The 26708-nt window shown below is 53.1% G+C and overlaps 9 protein-coding genes across 9 annotated transcripts; 3 read left to right on the forward strand and 6 right to left on the reverse strand.

Moving 5' to 3' along the window:
• Positions 1-3863: 3863 nt before the first annotated feature.
• GLOTRDRAFT_117343 (uncharacterized protein) lies at positions 3864-5198 on the forward strand. The gene is made up of 4 exons (XM_007870596.1): positions 3864-4056; positions 4121-4567; positions 4616-4861; positions 4915-5198. The coding sequence occupies exons 1-4, from the start codon at positions 3919-3921 to the stop codon at positions 5059-5061; spliced, it is 978 nt and encodes a 325-aa protein (XP_007868787.1). The 5' UTR covers positions 3864-3918; the 3' UTR covers positions 5062-5198.
• Positions 5199-5556: 358 nt separating this feature from the next.
• Positions 5557-9693, reverse strand: GLOTRDRAFT_122537 (uncharacterized protein; the record flags this gene model as incomplete). Its single annotated transcript, XM_007870597.1, has 9 exons — positions 8306-9693; positions 8209-8263; positions 7815-7914; positions 6933-7343; positions 6633-6899; positions 6450-6518; positions 6139-6348; positions 5929-5966; positions 5557-5824 (listed from the first exon to the last, which is right to left on the reverse strand). The coding sequence occupies exons 1-9, from the start codon at positions 9603-9605 to the stop codon at positions 5557-5559; spliced, it is 2718 nt and encodes a 905-aa protein (XP_007868788.1). The 5' UTR covers positions 9606-9693.
• Positions 9694-10391: 698 nt separating this feature from the next.
• GLOTRDRAFT_64155 (uncharacterized protein) lies at positions 10392-13346 on the reverse strand. Its single transcript, XM_007870598.1, has 4 exons — positions 12896-13346; positions 12338-12840; positions 11600-12285; positions 10392-11541 (listed from the first exon to the last, which is right to left on the reverse strand). The coding sequence occupies exons 1-4, from the start codon at positions 13110-13112 to the stop codon at positions 10530-10532; spliced, it is 2418 nt and encodes an 805-aa protein (XP_007868789.1). The 5' UTR covers positions 13113-13346; the 3' UTR covers positions 10392-10529.
• Positions 13347-13973: 627 nt separating this feature from the next.
• GLOTRDRAFT_46664 (uncharacterized protein) lies at positions 13974-15154 on the reverse strand (the record flags this gene model as incomplete). Its single annotated transcript, XM_007870505.1, has 4 exons — positions 13974-14502; positions 14556-14650; positions 14703-14944; positions 15034-15154. Coding segments are annotated over 4 exons (987 nt in total), but the record flags the coding sequence as incomplete, so codon positions are not given.
• A 551-nt stretch (positions 15155-15705) lies between these two features.
• On the forward strand, positions 15706-16434 carry GLOTRDRAFT_107384 (uncharacterized protein; the record flags this gene model as incomplete). Its single annotated transcript, XM_007870599.1, has 4 exons — positions 15706-15724; positions 15780-15839; positions 16056-16180; positions 16231-16434. The coding sequence occupies 4 exons, from the start codon at positions 15706-15708 to the stop codon at positions 16432-16434; spliced, it is 408 nt and encodes a 135-aa protein (XP_007868790.1).
• Positions 16435-17476: 1042 nt separating this feature from the next.
• GLOTRDRAFT_131722 (uncharacterized protein) lies at positions 17477-17988 on the forward strand (the record flags this gene model as incomplete). Its single annotated transcript, XM_007870600.1, has 4 exons — positions 17477-17551; positions 17606-17657; positions 17716-17807; positions 17848-17988. 4 exons carry the CDS (start codon positions 17477-17479, stop codon positions 17986-17988), a joined length of 360 nt encoding a protein of 119 aa, XP_007868791.1.
• A 502-nt stretch (positions 17989-18490) lies between these two features.
• Positions 18491-19493, reverse strand: GLOTRDRAFT_111972 (uncharacterized protein). Its single transcript, XM_007870601.1, has 3 exons — positions 19295-19493; positions 18815-19241; positions 18491-18751 (listed from the first exon to the last, which is right to left on the reverse strand). Exons 1-3 carry the CDS (start codon positions 19465-19467, stop codon positions 18719-18721), a joined length of 633 nt encoding a protein of 210 aa, XP_007868792.1. The 5' UTR covers positions 19468-19493; the 3' UTR covers positions 18491-18718.
• A 160-nt stretch (positions 19494-19653) lies between these two features.
• GLOTRDRAFT_140216 (uncharacterized protein) lies at positions 19654-23886 on the reverse strand (the record flags this gene model as incomplete). The annotated part of the gene is made up of 12 exons (XM_007870602.1): positions 19654-20020; positions 20073-20262; positions 20327-20633; positions 20684-20708; positions 20760-20897; positions 20946-20976; positions 21030-21128; positions 21192-22450; positions 22510-23092; positions 23141-23311; positions 23364-23622; positions 23678-23886. 12 exons carry the CDS (start codon positions 23884-23886, stop codon positions 19860-19862), a joined length of 3432 nt encoding a protein of 1143 aa, XP_007868793.1. The 3' UTR covers positions 19654-19859.
• A 905-nt stretch (positions 23887-24791) lies between these two features.
• Positions 24792-26005, reverse strand: GLOTRDRAFT_140217 (uncharacterized protein). Its single transcript, XM_007870603.1, has 4 exons — positions 25656-26005; positions 25485-25598; positions 25073-25431; positions 24792-25022 (listed from the first exon to the last, which is right to left on the reverse strand). Exons 1-4 carry the CDS (start codon positions 25890-25892, stop codon positions 25007-25009), a joined length of 726 nt encoding a protein of 241 aa, XP_007868794.1. The 5' UTR covers positions 25893-26005; the 3' UTR covers positions 24792-25006.
• Between the last annotated feature and the right edge of the window lie 703 nt (positions 26006-26708).

Below are 26708 nucleotides of genomic sequence, written 5' to 3' on the forward strand. Positions count from 1 at the left end.
CGTAAGGGAGAGCTCATGAAAAAGCTCAGGATGTGTCTCAGCAAGTACTAGTATGTCTTGTAAGTCACTCATCATGTGCTGCAGACAACGGCGGACACAGGTGAATATTATGGTACGCGCACGCGCAAGCTACGTGCCGCAAGCACGTGACAACCTATGGTGATGGCTTATTAGCCTCACATAAGGTATTACACCTCGGACGCTCATTTTCTCTTGCCGTATGGCCTACTATTCATACTAGTAACTGATCTACATGGTTACTTTTCCTTAGGTAGTCATCCGAGACCCCTCCCGCGAGCTGTGGCTGACGGTGTGATGCTAATGGTCACACAGTCACAACACAGCCGCACGATCAATGATGTCAGTAAGTACCCATCACATCCCAATATGGACTATTTGTCGATGTTGTGGGTCGGACGTCCCGGCTGACTCGTGCGTCCCGGAATTTCCATTAGCTGGATGTCCTCGAAGTTGGACGGAAGAAGTCATATGTGATTCGTACTGAAATATTCAAGCCTAAAAATAGCCCTGATGAAAGGTACGTGTGTGGCGTCGCCACAGTTGAGCTTGATTCGGCCTCATGCTTCGGAGTCGTGGATGACATCGTCGTGAAATATGGTCTGACACTATGTAGTACTACGCCGACGGTATTTATCCGCGCGACTCTGCTACGAGTGAAGTCAAGTCAAGAATACGAAGGAACTCCCAAGTATACCGACGCTTTTTATTCAATGAAAACGTCACGCTCCGATCATGCCGAGGGGTAATTATGAGGAAATGCCCTCACGATGATGGGCTCATTATTTGTTTCTGTCTCGCTTTCGCCATTTCCGGTCTTCAGCTTCAAGGCTGAGAGAAAGCGGCAGCGGGGTATATAGGTTCTGACAACCTCGATGGAACGACCAGTCCCTTCTGAGTACGACGACCAGATAACCGCTGATAACTAAAGGGGACAGGTTTTTGCTCGCGCAAACCAGCACTTCAAGACAGATATCTCAGATGACAGTTTTACAGCCAGTTCATCGCTCACGCGGTCAGAATCGACTCTGCCTGATGCAATAATTATTGATGTCCATTCATACCCTCGCAATACCTGACGAAATATTCTGAGGGGACCAAGGCATGTAAGGGGACGCCGGACGTCGTGCCAGCCAGAAACCCAGGTACTGCTAGTGATAGGACGGACGGCGTACTAATACACTTGTACCCGGGGCGAAATAGCAACTTAAGGAAGATAAATGCACGCCAGTGAACCCGAGTGGCGATCCTGCATACGGTTGCTCCGAGTCGTCTGCTTCAAGTTGTGGCGTAGTTTCAGGACTACTTTCAACGGTGAAGTACTATGTGCCATACGGCCCATACCTGTGGTAACCAGTCAAGTTGACGGAGGTTAGTATCATATTTGTCCCTCGGAAGTACCGCTGCCAGCCCCAGATACAAGACCACCAATATTAATACAAACTGTCTACAACTAGCACTTCTAGATCTGAGTATTCCGTCAACTTCGTACTTCACAAGACCTTCACGCCGACCACCCGTCCATTCAGGAGCTCTTATACTAGACATCGGTGATCAGTCCCGCATGTGGTGGTTCGAACGTGTCGCCGCGACCGTACCCTTTGGAAGACCCGTCCTTACCGACACATAGTTAAGACTTCCAGTACCAGATACGAGATATAGAGTTCAATTCTTCAAGAGCGGCTCACTGAAGTTTGTTCATGCGTTAGACCCGAGTGAAACTCCAAATGGGTGACCTTATGGTGGCGAGGCCTATCGGTAGCATGGTGAACAAACAATCGTGAGGCCCACGGTGCTTGTTGGGATAATACCAAGATTGCAAAACCAGGGAGCCTAAGTAGTTGGAAAGACCGAGGGTACACACGAAAGTCCCTCGATTGCCCCCAATGCGCCGAACGGATACGGCGCAACGGAATAGCATAGCAAGTGCATTCCAGAATGAACGGGGGTATTTTTTGATTGTGGATGCTGGGCGAGGAACGATGGTACTATTGTTGCTGCAGGAACTTGGTGAGATAAATTGATACTCAATCCACGCTGCTTACCATTTCAACCGTAGCGTGGGCCTCGCTCACCAACGTGGACCATTCCGGCAGGCCGAAATATCCAGGTAGCCTGTCCCATATACTTTGTCTTGCATCGCGGAAAGTAGCTTTAACGTCGGCGTAGCAGACTTCGCAGGTTAGATCCGAGATTACTTCTAACAGATAAGTTCATCGAATGCTAAGACATGGCACCAGCCTGGCGTAATGAACGCTTCCATGGCACCTGTTTTCCAAATCGACGTAGCCAAGATGTCCTTGCCTGGGATCTTCGCAATACTGTGACGGGATGTTGTCCATGATAGAGGCAATAGTGTACAGACGCCAGTCTCCCACTATCATCTCCCGAGCGGTGGCGCAGGTCATCTGATCCTGATGGGATAAATTAGCTGTTGGTAACCCAGGCCCTGGGGATGCACCCTCGAAGATACTATCATTGGGGGGGTTCTGTAAAAGTCAGATTTTTTACAGAACTCCGAAATCTCAAGAAGTACGCTACAGGGAGCTTAGCGGATTGGTACGTATATACTTTCTATACCTTACAGACGATTTGTGAAGTAAGAATTGGCTCAAGTTTGCCCCTTGTTGAATGGGAGGCTGAACACAGTCCAAAGTGCCCCCTGTAAGAGGTCTGATGGCGGCTTGATGCGTAGATCTAGCTGCCTATACGGCCCCGGCATATATCGGCTTAGCTAGAGGAGGTGTTTCGTATATATCTGAACATCCGGCGCCTACCCGATAATGGCTGCAAGCTAGTGAAGTGCTCGTATGGTAGATTTGACAGAACTCCAAGAGCTCAAGGGCGTGACAGATGCGTGGCAGACGCGCGCGGGTCGGGTAGTGTTACCCGCGCGTGACGTTTTTACATTACTCCCCGCAAGTGCCGTCTATCTGCGGCATCTCTCTCTATTACTCTGTACGTAGTGAATCGAGACAATTATTTTTGTAGATGGTACTTAGGAAGGTACACTGTGATGCCTGAGTGAAATAATAGCAAATTCTCAAGCAGAGAGCCTTAGGCAGGTCATATTGTCAAGTTTTCACAGAACCCCCCCAATGATAGTATATCGCATCCCGAGGGTACACAAATCATACATGAGTGCTGGCAGGATGATCCGGACGTCATAGGAATGGGCAGTGTTAATAACCGTGATCAACTTGCCGGCATCGGTCTCGGTTGTAGATGATGCGAAAGTCGACAGCGCGGCCACACCAAATTCGTACCGGGTAAAATACTCTTCCAATGTGGCTGGATAGAACCGAGAAAGGTACGCGATACAGCACTTGCGGAGATACGGAGCATCGTATTTCGTGCTGAGACCCAGTATTGACAGCGCCTCGTATCGTAGCAGCGCATCCTTTTCTAGAAGAAAGCTTTCTATGTACCTAAGAAATCAAATGTAAGCTCGAACGAACGGAAGAAAGTGGAATCTCTACCCATGAACGAAAACTGCTCTCAAGAAGAGCGCAAAGTGTGTCTCTGGGTCATACACTGGTATGACAGGAACTGAATCCCGGTCCATCGAACCCGGCGGTTGAGGCAAGCTGAACATATCCTCGAAGACGCGCGAGGCACTGGCTAAAATGCCGCGATGGACCTTGAACTCAGATTTCGGTCCGGCGAAAATGACATTCCCATCTTCGAACCAAAGACCCTCGTATCTGTATTTCGACACGTATGAGTTAGAAAGAGTCGTTCTCTCGCCGTTTGTCTGCATGGTGAGGGTTGAGAATAAGCCTGCGAAGTGCGAACGCGAGCCAATTAAATAATTCTACCTATAAGGTGGCGTGTGAAACCTCCCTTTGTCGGCCACTTCGACCACCCACATACCCCTACCCGCAAGGAATCTAGTTCAACATGATGGACGACGTTGCGATGGAGGAAGAGAAGAAGCCTTTTGACGCCGAGCACGCTCTGCACGAAGAAGAAACGCAGCCGGATCCCGACGAGAGTCTCATGCTGGACCAGGGGAACGGCCGAGTGTGGCTTGTAAAGGTATGGCAGCCCGTCGGTCTCTTTCGCAGAACTAGTTACCACTAGGAACGCGGCGGTTGGAAAGGTTCCGAAGTACCTCATGGAGCGGTGGTCGAACGTCCGCGAGGAAGGCGTGCATCTTGCCACGATTCGGGTGTACAAGGTCGCTCACGGCGAGCGACCGCGCATAACTTTACATCTGCCGCCAGACCGCAACACCGGCGCGCCTGGCGACGAGTATGAACTTGAGATGGTCAACGCGGCTGTGGAGAACCAGATCGTTGTCGCCGAACGCGAGAAAGAGCCCGGCAGCCGCGCGCGCACGACCATACTGACAGGCCGGGTCAAACACGAGTGCAATCTCAAGCCGATCTTCAACGAAAGCTATAGAGAGCGCATGCGCGCCCGAAACCGTCTTTACAACGAACCGAAACGGTCGATACAGATGATCGAGAACAGCGTCTCTGGCGGGCAGGGTATGGTCAACATGCTGAGCAGCGGTGCTGCTGTGGGCGGCTTTTCCGACCTGGTGGTATGTTCAGTTGTCTGTTATTGCTGCCGTGGTTGACAGTGCGGCTAGGCTGCGAAGCAAAAGGCCGCCAAGGGCCAGTTCGAGCGGATGGCCCGTATACCGAAGAACCAGCTGCTGGACGCCTTGTTCAATCTGTTCCGGGAGCGTCCTCGGTGGCCCATACGTATCCTGCGCGAGCGTACACAGCAGCCAGAGGCTTATTTAAAGGAAGTGCTGAGCGAGATTGCATTCCTCCATCGGTCGGGTGAGCACAGCGGCTTGTGGGAGCTCAGAGAGAGCTTCAAAGACGACGGGGTGAGTTTGTCTGCTTGTCATGTCATAGTGTTTTTTATGCGCAGAATGTGCAGGTTAAGGGAGAGGGGATGCCTGGTCCGAGCGTGTACACGGATCCCTCGCAGGGGCCATCGGGTAATGGTGTCAAGGACGAAGACGGAGAGGAAGAGGAAGAAGAGGATGACGAAGACGAGGACGAGGACATGGAAGAGGTGTCCTAGCCAGCGAACTCGATTGTCTATTCTGTGTGCTCTCTTCGGTCTGTACTATGTAAGTGTATCCTACTGTACCCTGCTATTAACTTCTTCCTTCATGCTGGAGTACTGCGAGGTGGAAGTTGTATCTATCACTAGCGGCGCATTATTTGCTCTACTCGTGATCCGTTTTTCCGACCTCCACTCTCCGCTATAATCTTAGTCTGCAGTTCAGGCCAAGTACGGCCATGATACTGGTCTTACGCAGCCCCACCACTGCATGTGAGTAACGCCTTACCTCTGCGCTTGACACACACTATCCTATGTCCACAATTGGCCTTATATGTCGAGAGCTGTGCTATACGTGCCTCAATAAATAATTCAGCCTACCCAGTTGCTCTGCTGCCTTGCCGTGATCTATTAGTCACGAGCTTCTTTTTAAAGCTGCCACTCATACCGGTCGATCTGAAGAATCGAAGTCTGACGCTCGCAGCCGCTGACCCATGGATGATTTACGTATACTCACGCGAGGATTGGCGATATACAAAGGTGGGCCCTATCCTCCTCAGTGCACTCCAGGTGGTATTGATTTACTTCTTCATCTCTGTAGCGGACAAGTTGAAATCGCCAGTCGGAATAGACCTCATCGTCCACGGATGTGGCGTTCGCAACTGTAAACGCTGACACACGCTGTAATCGTGTCGCCTTAGGAAGGCTGCCATTCTGGCAGGTTCGAATAAATGCGTACTCGACAGCACTCAACCAAGTCTCATCCATGCTGTGAGCGAACCTATCGCGCATTGATTGAGTCGAACATTAATGACAGTAGCTTGTGAATGGTCGCACAACAATAATAGTTACTGTATCCGCTCTCGATTCACGGTTCACGCTCACATTACTGGCAGCGTGAGTACCGTGGATATTATATACCACTATAGAGCAGTTGAAGTACGGTTGCAGTCTCCTGAAAAGGCGACTTGTGCCCAAATTTCTCATATCTTTCCTGCCACTTGATATGATATGATTATGGTTGCCTGACGATCAAGAGCTAAGGCGAAATACACGGTATTGTCTCCCAACACGCTAACTCTATCCCAGACGGACATCGGCGTTCCCTAGATTCACTAGTTCAGAATGTGTGCCACCTCCCCGTTTCAACATCTTTCTAACGAAGCGTCCTGATCGTAACTTGCGCCACTTGACAAAAACATGATGAGGTTCCTCGACCACAACTTCTATAATGACAAAGAGGAGGTCTCCTGCCCTCCAGTGAGCGACCGGAGCATGGCTTCGACATTTGGAACAGAGGGGTAGCTATCCACGGTAAACTCGAGGTTCAGGGTCAAATGGGTCAGACGAGGCAGCGGGCCAGAGGATGTGGCTTCGGTCTGCCTGTACGAGAGGCAGTCGATTACCCGCCCCGGATCGATCTGCCACAGTGCAGTTTGATCCTCCATGTGAAGCGCCTCTAGGGAGGGCAAGGCCTGGATAAGTTGGCAGAATTCGGCACGATCGATGCATGGATATGCTGTCCAGGACATTATGTCTCCGTAAATGACAGTGCGAGCGGGATATCAAATCGATGATGCACTGAGCACCAAAAGTCCCGGTGCTGTCTCCATGTAACGCTGCTCCACCCGTAAATCTTGGATGCAGGGGAGAGAAAGCCCCCGCAGGAAGGAGCCCATCTTGGTGTGGTCGTGGCTCGACAAGTCCAATCGCAGTAGCTGCGGCAGAGTGACAGTATCGAATTCGAGCATAGGTAGATGCTTCACGCAGCATCGGGTTAAAGAGGTGCAGCGTGAGAGCAGTGCCGATATCTCAGCGCCCGTGGCCATGTCATACTCCCAGGAAAGGTTTAGATGCTTCAGTGGTGAAAACACCAAACAGTCGCGTACCCAGTTGACAGCGCCTGGTAAGTTGAGCCGCTGCAGGTGAGGTGCCACGCAAGGAGCATCTCGCGGCCACTCGAGGCAAGCGCCTTGTTCGCATTGGACTGTCAGATCTTTCAAGATGGGACAGTGCAAGCCGGAGAGGAGCGGTGGAGCTCTTTCGTCGTGCTGCGGGTACACGGATAGGCGCCAGCAGAGACGGATATAGGGTGCGAGCATCTCGATGGAGTGCTCAATGCGTTCCGAAAACGGGGAGCACAGCACCACTGATAAAGAGAGGGGACAAGAACCTGCCCGGGAAAACCATGACTTCATGATAGATATCTGAGATGAAAGCCCCGCGGCCAGTTCATCGTCGGTCTTCGTCCATTGTCCAAAGTGGGATTCGTCATCGTATATCTCCAATGAACACCATAACTAGGGAGTGTTTAGAGCACAGTCCCTCCAGAGCCTGCAGATACGTGTGAGCAACACAGGTGCGCTATAATGCACGGTTCAATAGAGGACACGTCGTCGTTGATACACAGAGAGAAAATCTCTGAAAGAAGCTCGACTGGGATCTTCTGGATCGGCGAGTGCAGAGTTGGTGGCAGCATGTCCGGTCGTAGGTCGCTCGTTGCTGTGAGATATAAATGCAACGAGATTGACAAGAAGCCTGTACTCATGATGTGCAAAGATGTAAGGGTCGAACGAGAGATCAGGAGGTTAGAGCTGCGCACCGTGACGTTCGAATGATGTAGAGATCGCACCGAGCCTCAACGCAGAGTAACGCGGCTACTCGCAGCGGGCTCTTTCAGTCGATATCTGCGGTCCTTTTCAGACTTTCTGAATCAGTCCAAGGTACTTAAGTCAGACTCGTTTCGGCCCCTGCAGAGGTCGTTCACTTACGAGCAAGGCTATGAAGTACTTTGCGAGGTAAAACTGGAGCGGCCAGCATCGTCGACGCAGTCTGTCAAAGGCGAGATACACTGGGGGGAGGGTGCTAGTACTGCGCAAGACCAAGAAACAATTCAAGCGTGCCACTGGCACTCTCTAGACCTGAGGCCCGAGTCGCGTCGCCGGCTTGGGCTCCTCCCGGAGCAGACATTGTACTTGTTTGTCAACATCTGTGGCGGAAGGACCGCTGGCAATCTTTGGGAAATTATGTTTCAATGTTACCTTCACTCAAGATTACGGCGAAGTCAGGACGGCACAGAAGGCATCAACACATGGGAAACCACGCATTCTCAATCTGTGTTTTTGTACATACTACACACCCGAGCGTACTACACTCTAGACGTACAGTACAGTGACATGGTGCTTGACACTCGTTGATGAGCGGCACCTTTGCTCGCTGACTGGAAGTAATTGTGCATCATTGCGGCATGGGGTACATGTACATGATGAGAGTAGAACCAACCGAACATATTCTAGGCCGTAGGCTGAGTATAATAAGCTAGGTAGACTGTAGTATCTCATGACACAGGCCTTGGCAGTCCTCCCCAGTTCACTTGCTGGTCCGTCACAGGCGGATGGACGATCTATCGAGGCTTGGGCGCTCTCTAGATCGACTATCTCCGAATGTCTCTCGCCCGCTCTTGTCCTTATCTCTCTAACGATACGCCGCGACTCTAGTCCGTACCACTTTATGAGAGCATAGGCAGCATCCTTGATGATGATTTCTACGGAAGCCGAGCAGAGACATGATGGCAATCCGGTCCTTGATAGTCGGCCTCCGATGCGCGAGTGAAACATGGCTTGGGCACTAGCCACGGTGGGACCACAATCCTGTATCTTATACGAGAGGCGCATGGACAGCTCCGTCAAGCGAGGAAGCGGGGAAACGGAGTCTTTCGGCCTGTACGTAAGGCAGTCGAAGACCTGACCGGGATTGGTTCGCCATAGCGCCATAGATCCGTGGCCCAGGTGAAGCACCTCTAGGGAAGGGAGGAGTTGGAGAAGCTGGGAAAACTCTGTGCGGTCACGGCATGGGTAACAGCACCACGACATTCGGAGCTCTCGTAGATGGCAATCCGAGCGAGATATTAAGCCGATGATAGATTGAACACAAGTCGTCACAGCGCCCGTTTGGTGGGACTCCTGATCGTTGTCGACCAACGACACTTTGAGACGGGGGGCGCGAAGTGACGGTAAGAAAGAGTTCACCGGTAGACCTAAGCTCCTCAATCGCAGTTGCAGCAATTGGGGCAGAGCCGTGGTTGTGTTGAATGTTAGATCTTGTGGCAACACTACCACACATCGGGTCAAGGAGCCGCACCGACGCAGCAGCTCTGGTATAACAAAGAAGGAAGCACGTGCTTTATCGAAGTCCAGTTCCTTGAGCAACGTTGGCGAAAAGACAAGACCCTCACGTGCCCAACCAATATCACCTTTTAAAATCAGCTTCCGCAGCCGAGGTGCAGTGCAAAGGGCGCCACGCGGCCACCCAGGCCAAGCGGCTGGCGGCGATACAACGTCTGGCTCGCAGTGTACGGACAGTTCTTCCAAGTCGGGAAAGTGCACACCAGAAAGGAGCGCTGCACATTGTTCTTTCCCCAGCTCCAAGGATAGGTAGCGGCAACGGGGTAGAAACGTTTTGAGCGCCTCGGTTTCCTCGTCGGACAGCGATGAGTACAAATCCACCGACAAAGACAATGGAGAGGAACCTGCTTGTTCGAGCCAGGATGGCCACACGGACATCCGATTAACAGTGTCGGACTTGGAGGTAACATTGATCGCCAACGAGCACCATAACTCAGGAGTCTTGGTGACGCAGTCCCTCCAGAGTCTGTAAACTCGCATCAGAAGGAGAGGAGCTGCCCTGGTGCATGGCTGAACGCAGCGGTTTTCCCGATCAAAACACAGAGAGAAGCTGAAAATCTCCGACAACAGTTCGACAGGGATTTCTTGTATCGGCGAGGGCGAACTGGCCTGAACCATATTCCTAAGCGGATGATTGATGTGACAGCTGGCGACATTGAGAAAATATATTGAGTGCACCCGTACATTCAAGGGTAAGAGCATATGAATACGCACGGTGACTACCCAAGGGATATGGACGCAGGAGACCTCACTGAGCCTCGAGGCAATGACTCAGGACGCACTCTTGCAATAGTTCTGTTGAGTAGCCTTCTGTACTAAGCCAATTGAGAGATCAATGGGTTCGGTACAGCTTTCCAGATCCTTAATCACTTACCAGCAAACGAAGGACTTTGTCCCAACTTGATGAGGGCAAGGTCGCTTCTCTATCTTTGAGCCGCGGTTGCATTGTGGTGTGCCCAAGCTTTCAACACCGCAAATCAGGAGTGATACCCAACGCTCCAGATGACGCTCCAACGGCTACGAGGAAGAAAACTGTCAGTATTAGTTCATGAATTCCTCCTCTCGCAGTCGGTGACGTGGTCGTCCGAATCGTGCACGTTGCACTTGTTTACCATATTTGTGGCGACGGTGATCTGCGACCAGCATCGACATCGCACACCCTAAACTTCGGAACTGCGAGGAGACTGGTATTAGATATATTACTCCGTATCGCTACACTACTATTGATACATGCAAACCATATACTGCCGATCTCCATTCGTACACGCACCCCGAGCATGATTCAGACCCTCAACCGAAGGCTTAGACGTCGAAAGCAGGACTCTGCCATCCCGGCCGGCTCTTCTCCTCCTCGACCTTCTGCTTCACGCTCTCCTTGAACGACCGCACCTTCTGCACGCCCTGCTTGACGCCCTCTCCGGCTTTCTGCGCGACACCCTTCAAACCCTCCTGGGCACTCTCCATGCTCGCATCGACGTCTATATCGAGCCTGTCCTTCAGCGGCTCAGAGTTGGTACCCTTCGGGCCACGCTTCTCCCCGCTCAGGATCTGCGGCTCAGCGCCCATCGCGAACACAGGCGCCTCTGCACCCTTGGGCGCGGTCGGATCACGACGGACAACACCAGTGCCCGTCGCCTTCCATCCCTCGGTGAGCCCACCAGGCTGCCTCGCCATCTTGCCAAGTTCACTCCAGAATCCAGCAATGAGACTGGCGCCGCGAGGCAAGCCGGTGTCCTGGAACACCTCCGCACGATTGCCAATGTCCCAAGCCATATGGTCGACCTGCTCAATCGCACCGCGGATCTGCTCACGCAGCGTCGTCTCCAGCACGTTCTTCACGACACTGGTCATCACCGGCTTGAACATCGTCACCAGGATCGGGTGGTTGCTCTGCTTCACGTCAAACGCCAGTCCGTCGGTCACCTTCACGTCAACGCTCTCGACCTTCTGGAACCCGCCGACCTTCTCACGCTCCTTCAGACCTGCGGGCGTATTCGGCAGCATGCGCACGCGCAGATCGATGTCGATGCCCTGCGGCGGGAGCGTCAACTCCATCAGACCCGTGAACTCACCAGGGCCGACGGAAGCAGTCTTATCGTGGTAGTAGAACGACACCTCCCGAAGCGCGAGCTGCATGCCCTGGACGTGTATGTGCGTGAACGCACCGACAGCGGTCTTCGTGTCGGCCTCTTGTGGAGCGGAAATGTCGACGTCGGTGATATTGCGGATGAAGACGTGGCCGGGTAACAGGCTGAATGAAGAAATATCCAGGTCCTCGAGCACGAACTCGGTCTCGGCATCTTTGTATTCAGTTCTATAATCCCGACGTTAGCTTCGAACAACAATTGAAGAATAGATTAATCACAACCCACCTTGGAATAGGGATATCCTTGACGAAGGCAAACACTCTTGGTAGGTAGACGTTGAAGACGTCCTGCCAGAACCATGTCGCCTGACCGGCGGCAAGCTGCAAGCCCGTGCTCCCGGCCTCGAGCATAGCATCCTCCAAGTCCGAGCCGAACTTGCTCCAGGCGCTGCGGATCCTCTGCACGTCCTGGTCACGGTCAATCCTCTTGTTGAACTCCGTCCACTCTTCGTTAAATTTCTTCACGTCCGCCTTCCACTTGCGTCCCTCCTCCGAGTCCGCGTTCATCAAGTCACGCCAGCGCTGGCGCAGCTCAGAGTAGCGTTCAGAGCACTCGTCCGAGTGGATGTACCCTGGCTCGTCGAGGCTCCTGCGGACGTGCGCGAGGAAGTCGTTGAACCACTTCTTGAGGTCCTCGTCTTGGCGGATGTCGACCAGACACGTGCGCAGGTGCGCGAAGAGATCGTCGAGCGACTTGCCGCCCGCGAGGCGCTCGGCGAGCGTGCGCATCGCGCGCAGCGACTGGATGGTGTGCTGCTCGGGCGTGGGGTCGTTGATGAAGGACTCGAGCGACGTGTCCTTGTTCACGTCCGAAGCGGTGTCGAGGGTCTTGTCGAGCCACTTCTGGCATACGTCGAATACGGTCGTCACGGACTCGCGGTATTGGGGATCTTTCTGAGCACGCTCGACCATCTGAGAAGAACGTTAGCGGGGGAGCAGACTCGAACATACGAGCCAAGCTTACTTGATAGTAAGAATTCGTGAGGCGATCGCTCGTTTTCTTGCTCACGTTCTCAGCGCGAGCCTTCGCCTCCTGACCGGCACCGATAGCGCTGGAGCCATACTCCTTCGCAGTGTCCATGCCCTTCTCGAACTTTGCCTTGGGGTCCTGTGGCTGCTCGTCCTCGATCTTTCTCTTCTTCCGGCCGAGGTTATCACGCTCGCCCTCCTGAATGTCCTCGTCCAGGCTCCTCAAGCCCTCCTTCGTCTTGGACGCGGCGACCTCAACGGCCTCTGCCGCATCGGCAAGCGTGAGCCGCGCAAACGATGCAAAGTCGTCAAAGAGGTTGGAGCCCTCCGAGGAGAGGTTCGTCCAGGCGATCGAGAGGAAGTTGCGCACGGCGGCGCGGATGGCGCGAGCGTCACGGGAGGCCTCGTCCTCGTCGACGTCCATGCCGGTGTTTATGGAGGTGTTTGAGAGATCGCCTTCGCTCAGGTGCCAGAAAGCCTCTTGTAGCTGATCATCACCTATCGTGCAAGTCAGTCCGTGCTCCACGCATGGTAAGCCGTGGACAATGCTCACCGTTCTTGTCCTCCCCAAGCTTCTTGTACGCCTCCAACACATCGCGAAGGTCTTGCGCGAGCACCTTGCCCTGCTTGCTGAGCTCGCCGCTGCCCTCACTCGGCTCGACCTCAACGAGGCCCGATTTGAGCACCGAGTCGATGAACTGGCTGATCTGCTTCTGGCTGGGCATCTTGCCCGCGTCGAACGCAGCGATGACAGAGCTAGCCTTTTCCATGATTATTATGTCGCGTTACAGATAAAAAGTCGTGGTTCGTGAAGAGGATGAAGTCGTAAGGGAATCGTGAAATCTGGTGGGCCCCGCAGCGGCCCAGAGCATTATATACCGCGCAAAGGCAGGCGCCGTCGTCACTGGGGCCATTGAATGACGCAGTCGATGGGTGTTGACAGTGCCATTACGTCGGTGGAGAACGAGCTTGTCCGATGGCGAGGCTCTGGCGTTGTGGAGTTGACTTCCCCTATCGTCGTATGAGCTACCCGTTTCGGTTACCACGCTTCGCTGCGCGCGGATCCGCAGTTGCAGGAAACCGCATGCCCCGTGACTGCACTTGCCGCAATTTATGACCGCGGTAGGATTTCAAGAGGAGGGTTCAACCACCTGTGCTGATGATTATCTGGTCTCAGGCTGTCAGCTTCAAATAGCCTTGACAACAGAGAAAGGCTGAATTATTACATGGTCGTCAACGATATAGGCACTACGTCGGTAAACAGCTGCAACCCACTCGTCAAACATGCCGCGTCCACAACAGTTATCCTGACGAATTAGATTCCAGGTATATTCTCCACGTAAGCGGGTATATCGTCCAGTTGCCATCCACGCAAGACTAGAATTGATGGTAGAAAAGTACGAAAAGAGTCCATTCGCGAGTGTCCGAGAACACGCACTAGTACTAGAAAATATGATGCTAGGTAGATGCGAGGTATGGGACCCGAGCCTTTTGCAGTCAAGCGTCATGAAACGTCCACCTCTATAACTTCTCCTCCTCCCAAATCCAATTAATCCCAAACGCGACTCTTACACTACCAATGACGACCCTGCCCATAACATCACCCAGCCGTCGTGAACGTCGTGAGCATATTATGACAGGAACATCATCGCGAACGTAACACCGATGATACCGGACACGGCACTGATGCCGAGCGCCTCAGCACCGCTGGTGCCACCGGTCGAGCTCGACTGGGCAGCAGACCCAGAGCGTGACGAGCTGCCGCCGGTCGCACCCGCAGTCTTGGCAGTCCCAGTGACAGAGCCGGTGGCGGATGCGCTCGAGCCGGAGCCAGCAACGGACGCGAGGTCGGTGTAGAGAGCTTTCGACTCATACTGCACACAGTTGGACGACGCCGCGACACGGGCGGTGTAGGGCATCGTGGTGATGGCACCGAGCGACTCGGGGGGCTGGGTGTAGGTCATGACCTGGCCGTTCGAAGTGTAGACACCCGGGTAGTCGGCATTGTCAGAGTCGCAGACCTCGAAGGTGCCGTTCTTGGCCTGGTTGGGGTCGTTGTACGCGCAACCAATGCGGTCAAAGATGTGCTGGCAGTAGTCGGCAGCGTGAGCACCGGCAGGGTCGCAAACCTTGATACAGAAGGCATTGCCACCCATGAAGCTGAGCCGGGGAGTGAGCATCAGAAGTTGCATCACGATGACAGACGGACGTACTTGTGCCATTCGATCACCTGCTGGTAAGAGTCGTTGTTGCCATTGTTGCTGGGGAAGGCGTTAGAGTACATGAGACCACCGAGGGGGTTGCCACGCTGATAGGAGTATTAACATCGTTCTGCCTGAACTAGCCAAAGGGACACTCACAAGGTCAGCACCGTGGGGGTCCAACTCGCCACCGAAGTCATCAGAAGCAATGTTGATCTGCTTCTGGTCGATGAAGCCAACAATCTGGATGTAGTCAGGAGTCTTGAGGTACTGAACGCCCTGAAGAGCGCCGTCGGGGATGAGACGGGTACCATGACCCTTCTTCGTGCACCAGGCGACTTCCTCGCCCTCAGTGTCACCGATGGTCTGGTCAGGTTTGGGGGGTGCCCACAAACAGAAGTCTATTTATGGAACAAATGATTGTCGTCGTGAGTATTGGGAGATGAAACACGTTCGCAGGGCCCAAAAACGCCCAAAAGTGAAAACTTACCATCAATGTGATTCACAAAAGAGGTTTGACACATAGAGTTCTGATTCTCGGTGGTAGAGTTGCACAAGTTGTAGCCCTGTTGGGGACCACGAACGCCATCGGCGGGATCAACTTGGTAGGGCTACCGAAAAAGTCAATCCCGCGAACAATTTGAATTAGACACTCAAGACTTACGATCTCAGAAGGGTAAGAGAAGTGCTTTGACGCAAGAGGAGTGGTGCTGTCTTGAGCAAAGACGAGCGGGGACGATACAGCGGCGACAGCCAAGAGGGTTGAAAGAGCGTAGCGAGCCATTTAGACGACTAATAGGTGTAAAGAGGAAAGAAAAGCTGTATGCTGCGCGCGACGGCGACGAGGTTGGGGGAAAAGGGGAAGAGATGCCGTCGTCGTCAACCGCTGGCATTAATATATGGGCTTCCCGGCAACAGCCGTACCCCAGAATAGCCTGGCTGTGGCTGAGACAGTGCTATTTCGGGAGCAACCCGTGACCCCGCACGGACCATGGTCACGTGGACCCCACGACGCGCTTGTTGGGCCTGTTTGGTTGTTCGTTGACTTCGGTTTTGAAGCCCCGCTTTTGCGTCTCTTATTTAATCCCCATCTTGCCTTTATCCCCTCAATCTCTCTTTCCTCCCACCACCATCTCCTTGACCCCCCTCGACGTCCCCCGCAATGGCAAAGACAGCTACGGGTGAGCAAGCTTACTTTTGCTGATGGCGAGTGATGGCTGACTTGATGCCGACCAGAAACCACCACGAAGACCGCGACGAAGTCTGCAAATGCGAAGACGACGCGCCCGAGAAAAGGTTAGCGTCTTCTTCGGTTACCCCCTTTGCCCCCCCCCCCCCGTCGCGCATACATCTGCATATGTATAACCGCATATATGCCTTACTCGGTCTCCTTCCGTGTATATGCGCAACCCTAACCCTCGATTGCGACGGTCATGTTGCTCTCCTCGTGCTATTTTCATCCCGACCCTCTCTTATGTTTAGACACCTTATCTAACTCTTGATTGCTTGCAGAGAAGGCAGAGAAGGCCGACAAGCCTAAGCGCGCGCCTACTGCATACAACCTGTTTATGAAGGAGAACCTTCAGAAGTACCGCTCTGAGCATGATGGCATGTCCGTGAAAGAGGCTATGGCCGAGGTCAGTCTGCCACTTCCCCCTGTGTCGTCAGGACTGACCTCCGCTCTCAGGTCGCCAAGTTGTGGCGGGATGCCCCGGAGAATCCGAACCGCGGCCAGGAGCCCAAGCCTCGTGCTGCCCCAAAACCCAAGGCAGAGAAGGAGAAGAAGACGCGCGCGCCGAGAAAAGCCAAGAAGCCCGCTGCCTCGAGCGAGACGGAAGAGCAGGAGGAGCACGAAGAGCATGAGGCCGACGCTGGTGACAGCGACGAGTAAATATGGTGGACAGGTACTCTAGGTGCGCCGCATATACAAACGTTAATCCTCTGTGCATTCATGCTCATGCCGCCTGCAGCAGGACATCTATAATGACTGTTATATTATCGCTGCGTCATCGATGATCCATATACCCCGCCCTCCCTTGTTCCGAGATCCCCTTTCTGTTATCTTATGTATTCCCGTTCGTGACGACTTAGACTGGTTGTGTGTACATTATCATTGTATCACGTTGTAGGTCGGCCTAATTTCACTGGGTTTTCATCACCTCCCTGATCTCAAGCTTCAAAGCTGCAAGACCGCTTGTCGAGATCCATATGTTGACTCTTCGTTCGTCTAGTGCTCAAAATCTGGTGATTGCGAGTAGCTTCAGCCGCTGATGTCCCTTTTAGTTCCAGACTGGGGGTAGGACCGACATGCCTGCTGTTGAACGCAATGCACAGACCCTGTCCCGGTCCACGAGAGGACTCACATTCTTCGATGCCCTGCACCCGTGCAAGTATCTCTCAGGTCCTCAGATTCTGGCGGATATCCTTTTCCGCAGGCGTTGCAGTTGAACAATGTACGTTCATCCCTCGCATCCTATTTCTTGACGACAGACGCGTTTGGGGTGCTCTTACCTCCCAATAATTGCACGCTCCTTTCGGCGTACGTTCGCTCGGGTTATTTTCCTTAGCCCTTCTGAGATGTTCTGACCCGGTTGTACCCACAGTTATAACACCGAGTTTATATCGTGAAAACCAAGACTCCCGTTCCTACAATAAAGGACAGGTGACGACCGATTTCTGTACATGGATGATCCCCGCGATGATGACATATACGACGCCAGTGGACCTCGAGAGCCATGGAGATTCGAGCAGTGGTGAGCGTTCTGAGGATATGACGTATGAGCGGTTACGTTTCATGCAAGGGTCCTTGGTATTATGGCGCGCACGCGTCCGGCGTTGATATTACTCTCGCGCACTGCAAGGGGTTCGACACAGTTCTATACCCTAGTTTACACTCCCTGGGGCGGGCGGTTTACACGGCGTCCGGCATTCTCATGGAGTATGTGGACGCTGTACCGCTGGGCGAGGGCTACGCCGCTCAGTTGACTCCGGAACAGCAACTGGAACTGGTATGTTCTTTGCGTATATCGTCTGGTCCACGGTCTACCACGTCAGATCTTCAGGTACAGAGCGTGCGCCTCGCCGTTCGTGTCTGGCGCAAGCCGATTTCTCTCAGTACGACTGGCACAGAAATAAGATCCTCCGTTCAATTCCGACGTCTGATTATCTGCAGGCCGAGTGTTCACTATGTTCTTCTCGACCGTTCGTCCTGCTCCACTTCTTTCACGATCTGATTGGCATAGGGATGATGACCTCGGGGGATGTGTCAGCAGCCTCCTGCGTCCCGACACTCACTTGGTCACAGGACACAGAAATCGTCTGGGAGCAGTGGAGAGAAAGGCAGATTTGGGACACCATATCTGCCACTGCCAACGTGAATCAGAAAATTCGGAGCGTTAAACAGCCCGAAGACCCCTACGATTTCGTGCTGGCAGCTCGCGGGTGATCTCATCAAGAGTGAGTGGCAACGTAGACGCGCAGACGCGGTGGCTCAGTTGCAGTGATCGTCTGATCCTGTCCTAGATCTCCCTCCCGGACAAGCCTGACACTGCGGGCAGAGACCGATGTCCCGCCGGCGAGCATGCTATGAACATGCCCCGGTGGGGAGAACACTTTCCTAGAATGGTCTTTGTTGGACCATGACCTGGACATGGAGAATGTCCTTTGAATGAACAAAGGCAAGTCAGCGGGACATTTACTATGCCCTCTAAAAGTCAGGGGACATTTGATTGACATTGTTCTCTCATTCTTTATGTCTCTGCCAAGTCCCACTTCAGAGCATGCAAGGAAAGTGTTCTCCCACCTATTTCATGAATGATGAATGTCTGGTGGTGGGACATTGGTGCTTGCCCGCTATGTGAGCGAGAATCGACACCCCTTGACTACGCTCGAGATTTTTGGCACTGCGTTGCCCATCATTGAGGACTGAGTCGGAAACAGCTAGACTTCTCTGTTCGCTCAGTCCTGAGCGGATGCAAAGACATATTCATTTTACAATCTATGTTATTTGCGTCGTATAAACAACATCTCGCTATAGACTATCCCCACTCTACAACTTATCTTACATAGCAAAGACCATTTCGCAGATGCCACACAGCCTACTTAATCCAAGCGCAGGATATAAGATACCGGTCCCTGGTCCATGATATCCTGGGATGATTTCAACTGGATGCAAGTTAATATCCCTTCATCATTCGGTAATGATATTCCTGTACAGGGTTCGTCCAGTGAGAACATATTTTAATCCCTTAACTTGACGCAGAGAGACGTACCCCATCGCACTCCTCTAACCAAGCCTCAAACTTGCTCAATAAATCCTGGATACTTTTGCCCCTCTGCGCCTTATACACCTCGCCGCCGCAATCGTATGCTTTCAGCGTCTTTCCCTTGAGTTCAACGTAGCCGTTGCAGATGAAGTCCTGCACCCTCTTATACCCTATAACAGCCTCAGGTCCTGCATCCGAGGTGCGGCTCTTCTTCGCGGGCTTCGAAGGGGCACCGCGAACAGGTTCGTTCTCATCTTGCGCCGGTCGCTTTCGACCCTTCATCGTTGCCTGCGCGTCCTCGGCCAATATCATGTCCAGGAACTCCCTCTCAGTCAGCTTCTGCGATGGCTTTGCCAATGGCACGTGTTGCAGCGTCCCCTTCGCTCCCAGAACTATGTAATCCACGCTTTCTGATGTCGCGCTGACGACCCGCCTTTGGTTGGGTCAGCCGAAATCCAGATAGAAGTACTGAAGGAAAGTACTGACCCTCCATTCGCCCTGCATAGTTCCCGCGCATGGTCCGCCGTCATGGTGACCCATGTCCCAGTGATGTAGAAAGACTTCCCCGCAAACTTGGTGCTACATGGTAGCTTAGGTCTGGAGGGCGAGGCGGCTGGAGAGTCCACAGTTAAGTCAATCACGGATGTCGTCTTGCTCATGATGATATGGGAAGTTCTCGACGAGCGAGCGATCAGGAGATGGCAGTTACACGCGTATAATATATGGAGAGGGAGCGCGTTATATGATGTCACATGACCGCGTCGCGTCGAAGTACTTTACGTCGAATCACGAATTGAGCAAACTATTATGCGACGTACGGTACCGTAGTAAAGCATGCGCAGGCGGAGGTGAAGCTAGACTTTACACTATCATTAACGTAATGTACAAGATGAACCGAGGATCAGGGTTATCGGGATATCATCTGCGGGTGTGGTCCTAGTACTACCAATGCTTGTTCGTAAGTCCGATTAGTGTCATTGTTGGTATAAGCCAATGCAAAGGTACGATATGTCAAGATGATAATAAATAGTGCGTTCATTTGATCATTGGCCTACGCTCTCCCATTGGCCAAGGGGCTGGGAGATCGCAAACTTCGGCCGATGCCCATGCCCACCCGAACGAGCGTCTCCAGGCATGCTCGCCCGTTGATGAGCAGGTCTTCATCCCATTCCACGACTCCCCGCTCGAAGAGCATGACAATCGTAGAACCCCCTGGAGTTTCAAAAGTTAGCCCTGATAGCCATCTCAAAAGAGACGGACATACCAAATGCAAAGTATCCAAACTCTTGGCCTCGCTTGACCTGTTCGCCCTCCTGAACGGTTGTCCGGATTGTACCCACCATCATGGCCCCAACGCAGACAGCCATCACGCGACCGAACTGCGGACTGTCAATGGGAACGATCTTGCGAGCATTCTCCCCATACACATCCAATGCGGTTCTGATGGCTTGCGGCTGATCGTGAAACCAAACGGTCAGTCACCTTCCTCGCATCAACGTGCTGTCAGAGCGCACTCACGTTGACAGTATAGTATTCTCCGGCGATGTACGTCATTGGACCAATCGTACCATCCACCGGAGAATGGAAGCGATGGTAGTCTTGCGGCGCCAACCGGAATATGGCAAGGGCACCCCCGTTGTATCGTTCGGCTTGGTCTTTGTAAGCGTCACCAAGAAGTCGCGCCACAGTGAACTCGCGACCCTTTATCCACAGCTTGGTAGCCTCGTTGACGGTCTCAAAGGTCATAAGCCGGCAGTCAGCCGCGCTCACAAGTCGGCCTGGATCATTGGGGGATTCAACAGGTCTCGCTTCCGGTTTTAGCTTTCTGTACTAGAAGTGAATAAGGTCATCGTGTGCGAGATGGATAGTATTTACCGGTAGAAGAACTCGTTGAATGTTTCTATGTCCTGGTCTCAGCAGGGGCACAAAGGTAAAGAATACGTAGACTCACTGAATGAGCTGATAGGATCCCGGATCTCATCCACGTTCAAATTATGGAACTCTATGAATGGTAAAATGTCGCGGGCCGATTCTGGAGAATCATATTTGATACCCTGCTTGATGGACAAGGATTTAAGAAGTTTACGGGCTGCGACAGATTGAGCGCAGGCTCGTGCGAAAGCAGCGGGACACATACCTCTTGCCCCTTCCATCCTCCCTTTCATCCCCTATATGGAAGAAGATTAGTGAATTCTGTGAGCGGTCACGCCACACGACGCACTTTGTACAGAAGTCGAATCCCCAGTCTAACGTACACCTGCATCTTTTCCTCCTCTAACTGCCCCGTCATTCTATTTTGGATGATGATATTCGCGGAATTCTGGGGCAAACATTTCAAATTCATCAGTCCTGCCACCAGCGTGCCACCGACAGGTAAACTAACCGCTCCCAGCTTATAGTTCCCACTGGACACTTTCGAGATTATTTTCGTGTACCACTTCCTTTGCGCCTGGCTAGCGGTTACGAAGTTACCCACGACAATTCGATCCACCCGGGCCCAGTCTTGACTGGCACAAACAGCCAAATGAGTTACAATGTCCATCTCAGCCTTGGAATTCATCCTCGGACGGTGACACAGTGGGCAATTCTTCACATTGATGACCCTTTCCAGCGACCCCGCCGATGGCGACTGATCCGACGGGGACGTCGACGCAGATCCAGAGTAATCCTCGGTATCAGATATTGATGAAGATGAGTTGGAATGCACGGGCCCAGGATAGGATGGAGGTACTACCCGCGCGGGGTGCCCTGGCAACCCAACGGCTAGATCCTGCAAGGGTTGTTGCGTCCGCTCTGTGGGGTACGCGGGCGGCAACGACGGCTTCTTTATGGGCTCCTCCTCAGGCTGTGAATACGCCTCCTGGGGCGGGGCCATGGGCGGGCCCGAAAAGTTCATTTTGCTCATATCCAGCGCGGTCCCAGGAGCGTTGTCCCCAGCAACTGCGGGGGTGACGGGCGCACTTGTGTCCGTGGAAAGTACGTCCGAGTCGGAGGTGATCCGCTTCTTTTCGCTCGCGGGCCGGCACAGCTCCTCCTCGAGACATTGTACTGTCTCCGCGATGGTTAGCTCGTCCTCGTGAGGCTTCTTACCATGCCTCGTGAAGAAAGAGCTGACTGTCTCCGCTGACAGAGTCGAGCCAAGAGAATCCAGCATTGACGTGATTTCAACGTGCGAGAGCGCGCCCGTGTCATCCGTGTCATACTGCTTCAGGTACTGTCGCCAGAAGCGCTGGCGGAGCGCGTCGTAGGGCTGGTACTTCGCTTTGAAGGTAATCGTGGGGTTGTGTCGGCCCTCCCAGGGCATCTCCTTCGCCGTGGACAGAGGCAGCTTGAACTCCTTCATGGGCGTGTCGCCGTTCGTGTCATCAGTGTACAGCCCAGTAGCGGGGTCCTTTGCAGGCACATCCGCTAATAGCTCCGAAATATTGAACGATGCATCCCCGACATGGTCGTTTGAAGATAGCTTGTCCCAGTCGAGCACCGTCAACTGCACTTTGAACGATGTCTCGTACCGTCGCACGTGGAAGAGCAGTTTCTCGTCCCAGATGGGATTACGAGAGTGTCGGATCACGCGAGTTCGGAAGACTTTCTTACCAAACGAAATGACTACAAACGGGTCCATGTCCCAACCCGTCCTCGTCACTGGAGAAATTAGGAAAGTCAGATCGTTCGTCTGGCAGGACCCCATTAAAGACACTTACTGTTCTTGAGCCGGGGCAGATCCTCGGCGCCGTGGATCTCGAGCATAACAATTCCAACGATATCATTGGCCGCCGAGAAGTTGTAAGCACCCTTCTTCCCTCCCCAAGACTTCCTGAACTTCGGCCCCTTCTTCTCGGTGCGTGGGGTCGAGGGCGGACCCGCACTGACGCTTCGCCCACGCATGTCCTGCACCGGGGAAGACCGCGTCCGGCCATCGAGACTTAGTGCTGTAGGTGTGGGCACCGAAGATGAGTCGTACGAGGGAGTAGGAGACATCGTCGGGCGCCTCAGCACCTTGGGCACTTTGAAGACCTGCGACGAAGGTTTCGGCGCGACGGGCGTCTTCTCCGCTGTAGGACTACGATCGGGGGCAGTGGGAGTGGTGGGGCTGAGGGGCAGACTGACCGAATGGGGCTCGTCAACAAGAGGCGTCGAGGGGCCCGCGTATATCTCGGTGAAGCGCGGCGAGGCAGGCTCTTCGTCCTCTTCGTCGGTGGGGCCCTCACCTTCGTCTGAGCTAAACCCGTCATCTTCGAACAAAGGACCTCCTTGATTCGATCGGACAGTGCCTATGCCTTCGGTCTGGATACATTAGGATGATGGCGACGGAGCGGGGTACGGGAAACCTACCGGAGGCGCAGACATCAAGCTAGGCCGAGAGCGCTTTACAAGATCTTGGTAGATTTCGTCAAAGTCGAGCAAAGACTCTGTATTAGGAGGCTGAACAAAGCCGAGCTTAATTTCGATGGTGCCTCTTGCTTTCGTAGTAGTCCTGGTCGATACGACCGGGGCAGTGAACGGCTGTCAAGGTGTAAGCCGTCCGCATTAGACATCTTGGACGTAAGCGGCGGACCTTGTTATTCGGGTCGTCGAATCCCAAAGCCCGACCACCCTTGAACCAGTCCTCCAGAGGCAGTGACACTTCACCCAGATAGTCTTTCTTCAGCATGTCCTTGTCCCATACCACCAGCTCCACGACGCCGAGCTTCTCAGCCAGCGACAGGTATATCGGGAAGTCAAACGTAGCCTCCTTCTCAGCGTATATAGGGCTCGTTGAACGCTTGACGACCGGCGTCTGATGCTTGGTGCTCAGCAAAGAGACCACCACAAAGCTGTAAGGATTCATGAGCGTGACAGCGGTCGATACCGGACATTTGGCATGCTTACGGGTCGCTGTTGCCGCTCTTGTCCTTTGCCAGCAGATCCTTGCATCCCAGGACTTGCACCCGCAAGAACACGACCGGGAGTTCACCGGGAATAGGAGCGAAAGCGTTCACAGATCGCCCCGCCGTCACGCGCGTTGGCAGTCGAGCCGCCGACGCCGCCGACTTCAGTGCTCGCCGTAGTTTGAGGGCCTTCTTCGGTGCAGGCGCCATGTCTCCTGCTCGTCCAGATGGAATAACGTCGTCAAGACGGCTTTAATGAACTCGGGCACCCAGGCGGCGGTGCTCTTGGGCGTCCCGGGGGTGATATAACCGAGATTATGTAAAGACGACAGCGAAGCCAACCGCAGCGTGGCGAAGCTTGTCATCAAAGGTTCGACATATCCGTATTGGGCAATGATAGTACCATAAATGGTATTCACAGCGTGTCTCCCTCGGGCTACAACTTACATAACAATTGTGCGATACATAAACACTGTGTCCTTCCTCCACAGATCTCGACAAGCAAATACAACATCTGCTCCAGGATTCAGAGGTGCCCGGGCCAGCGACGCCCCTCAGATCTAACGAGTGCCACGTTTGAATCATTCCTTTCTTTCTACTAGCACTGTTCTTGATCTTGTGCAGCGCTAGTTCCCCCCACAGTGCATCTAGCATCATTCGAAAATACCGCGACTCTGTCTGCAGACCCCTCAATTCTTAGCTTGCGTAGTATTTTACAGTGAACTACCTCTGCATGCAGCGTCTAAACGAGTCTGATTTAGACAACTTGGACCGTCTCAAAACTTCGAAAAGGACTGTGAATATCGACTGAAACAGTCCGCTGCGAGTACCTGCGTTGCTCGGCGTTGAGGAGCGGTGCGGTCTCCAACCTTCACATCCTTCGAACGTAACGGTTTGCAGCTATAACTTCCATATCTCTCGTTCAACCCTTATATCTTCGCATACTGTGACTATAGAGTTCATGTCAATCTGTTTTATTTTATATTCACCGGAAACGAGCGACCTAGGACACGGAAATGGCGCTACCAAGTATGCGCTCGCCGATACAGGAGCTCCCGGTCGAGCTTCTTTCCGAGACTTTCTCTCTGTCTCGACGGTGACATATCCTTTATCCAACCGCACTCTTGCTCACACATATCTGCAGACACTGGAGGGACTGTGCTTTGAAAACTCCCCAGTACGTGACACAGTATAGGTGACTATAAATGAGTAGGGAAACTCAATCCTGGGCGCCCCGAGTAATATGAGTATCAGAGGAGTGAGGCAGGGGTGCTCGCAATAGCTGAAAGCACAGGATTGGAGGAAAACAAGGTAGAGAGAAAGAAATAGATCAACCAATACTAGGACTATCGCAAATCAATCTCGGCGTCGGTCCTCATTCATCGCAAAGACAAACCTGTAGGGATCTTCAGGTTTCCTTACGCCCCGCAATTCCCCATGCACGTTGACAGTAGCAGATATGGTGTCCCAAATTTGCCTTTCTCCCCAGTGTTCCAACACGATCTCTGCGTCCAGGTGAGCGTCTGGACTTACGAGGTAACTGAGACACGTCCCAAAGTCATCGTCCCTGTGGAAATCAGAGGCATGAAGGGACGTGGAGCAAGAAGAAAAGTCAACAAGGACACAGTGGACGCTAGGTCCCAGCATGCTATCAGACGTCGAGCGGGCGCTGACGAGGATTTGCTTCCTGTGCCAGTCATGCTGAGAAACATCGGCATGTTCCATGCCTCGAACACCGAGACGCAGGCTGTTTATCTATGGAGAAAGCTCACAAAGGCTAAACAATGCTGATAGACAAGCCAACGTACCAGTTCCACCTGTTGTTGTGGAGGTAGATGAGCGGCATGACCTTCGCCCAGTGGTACACCGCCCACGTACTCCATAAGGATGCCGTATATGGTGTGCCCCCCAGGGAGTGTTAACTGAAGGCAGAATCAGTTCCGTCTCTCACCGTCCGCGAGTTCGACCTCTGCACTCACCCTGTGCGCACCATAATACCAAGGCAGGAGGGATCCTTGCATGAATCGTAGCCGCTCATACGTCATGTCCTCACAGCGTACCCCGTTCTCTTCGTTCTCATACCGGTTCCACCACTGCTCGAGTTCACTTTCTCCGGGAGGCTCCTCATCACTATATCCGTCATCGCGAGGATCATCCATGTGCAGAAATCTGTCGTCGAAAAGCTTCAGGCATAACACTGGGGAATCGGCTCCCATGTGAGCGCGGTCGATGGATACAATCTGGCAGGTGTACACCCGGGAGAGTCGAGTTCGAGTTCGTTCCGGCGTGAGTTCCTCAAGAATCCGGAGTGAGAAGGACTGTGAGCCGGCCAGGGTCGACGGCGAGAGCCCGATAGGATACAGTCTCTGCACGGACTGGATGTGGCACGCGATGTCGTAGGACCCCGGCATATGGGTACTGATGTTTGATCCTAAGTGCCCGATTTTCGGCCCTTATGGCCTCACACATTTGGACCGGATATGTCCGCCTCTAGGATCCGGTCAGCCCAAATTGGGCTGCTTATGTCCGCATAAGTGACCTATGCTCGGGCGTCCCCCGGTGTGTCCGCCAAACGGATCCAACCTCGAAACCGGCACACGCCCAACGCTGCAACGAGTAGATCGTGACATGATTACTCCGGGATATTGTATTTCAGTCTTCCTAGGATCCACCACTGTTTCCAAAGCTTGCATTTCATTCACCGTTGCTGAGGATATACCTGGATATACACGAGACGAGCTGACAGTTGACTGAGAAGCATAAGAGACACCACTCAACCTAGTACAAGGACTACTGGGTGTGACACTTCGACGACTCCGTATGTCCGCCAGGTGATCGGACACCAAGACCGGCAAGGCCCTTGTGTCCGCCGTGATATACCGGACATGGACCGAAATTTTGGGCTTTTATGTCCGCCTAAATATCCGACATAAGGCCTCAAAATTGGCCGTTTATGTCCGCACTAAGATCAAACATATATACCAGTATGCCCGGGGTCCTGATGTCGTCTGGTACCTTCATTCGATACCGTA

The sequence above is a fragment of the Gloeophyllum trabeum genome (assembly GCF_000344685.1).
Source record: "Gloeophyllum trabeum ATCC 11539 unplaced genomic scaffold GLOTRscaffold_00012, whole genome shotgun sequence".
Classification (NCBI taxonomy): Eukaryota; Fungi; Basidiomycota; class Agaricomycetes; order Gloeophyllales; family Gloeophyllaceae; genus Gloeophyllum; species Gloeophyllum trabeum.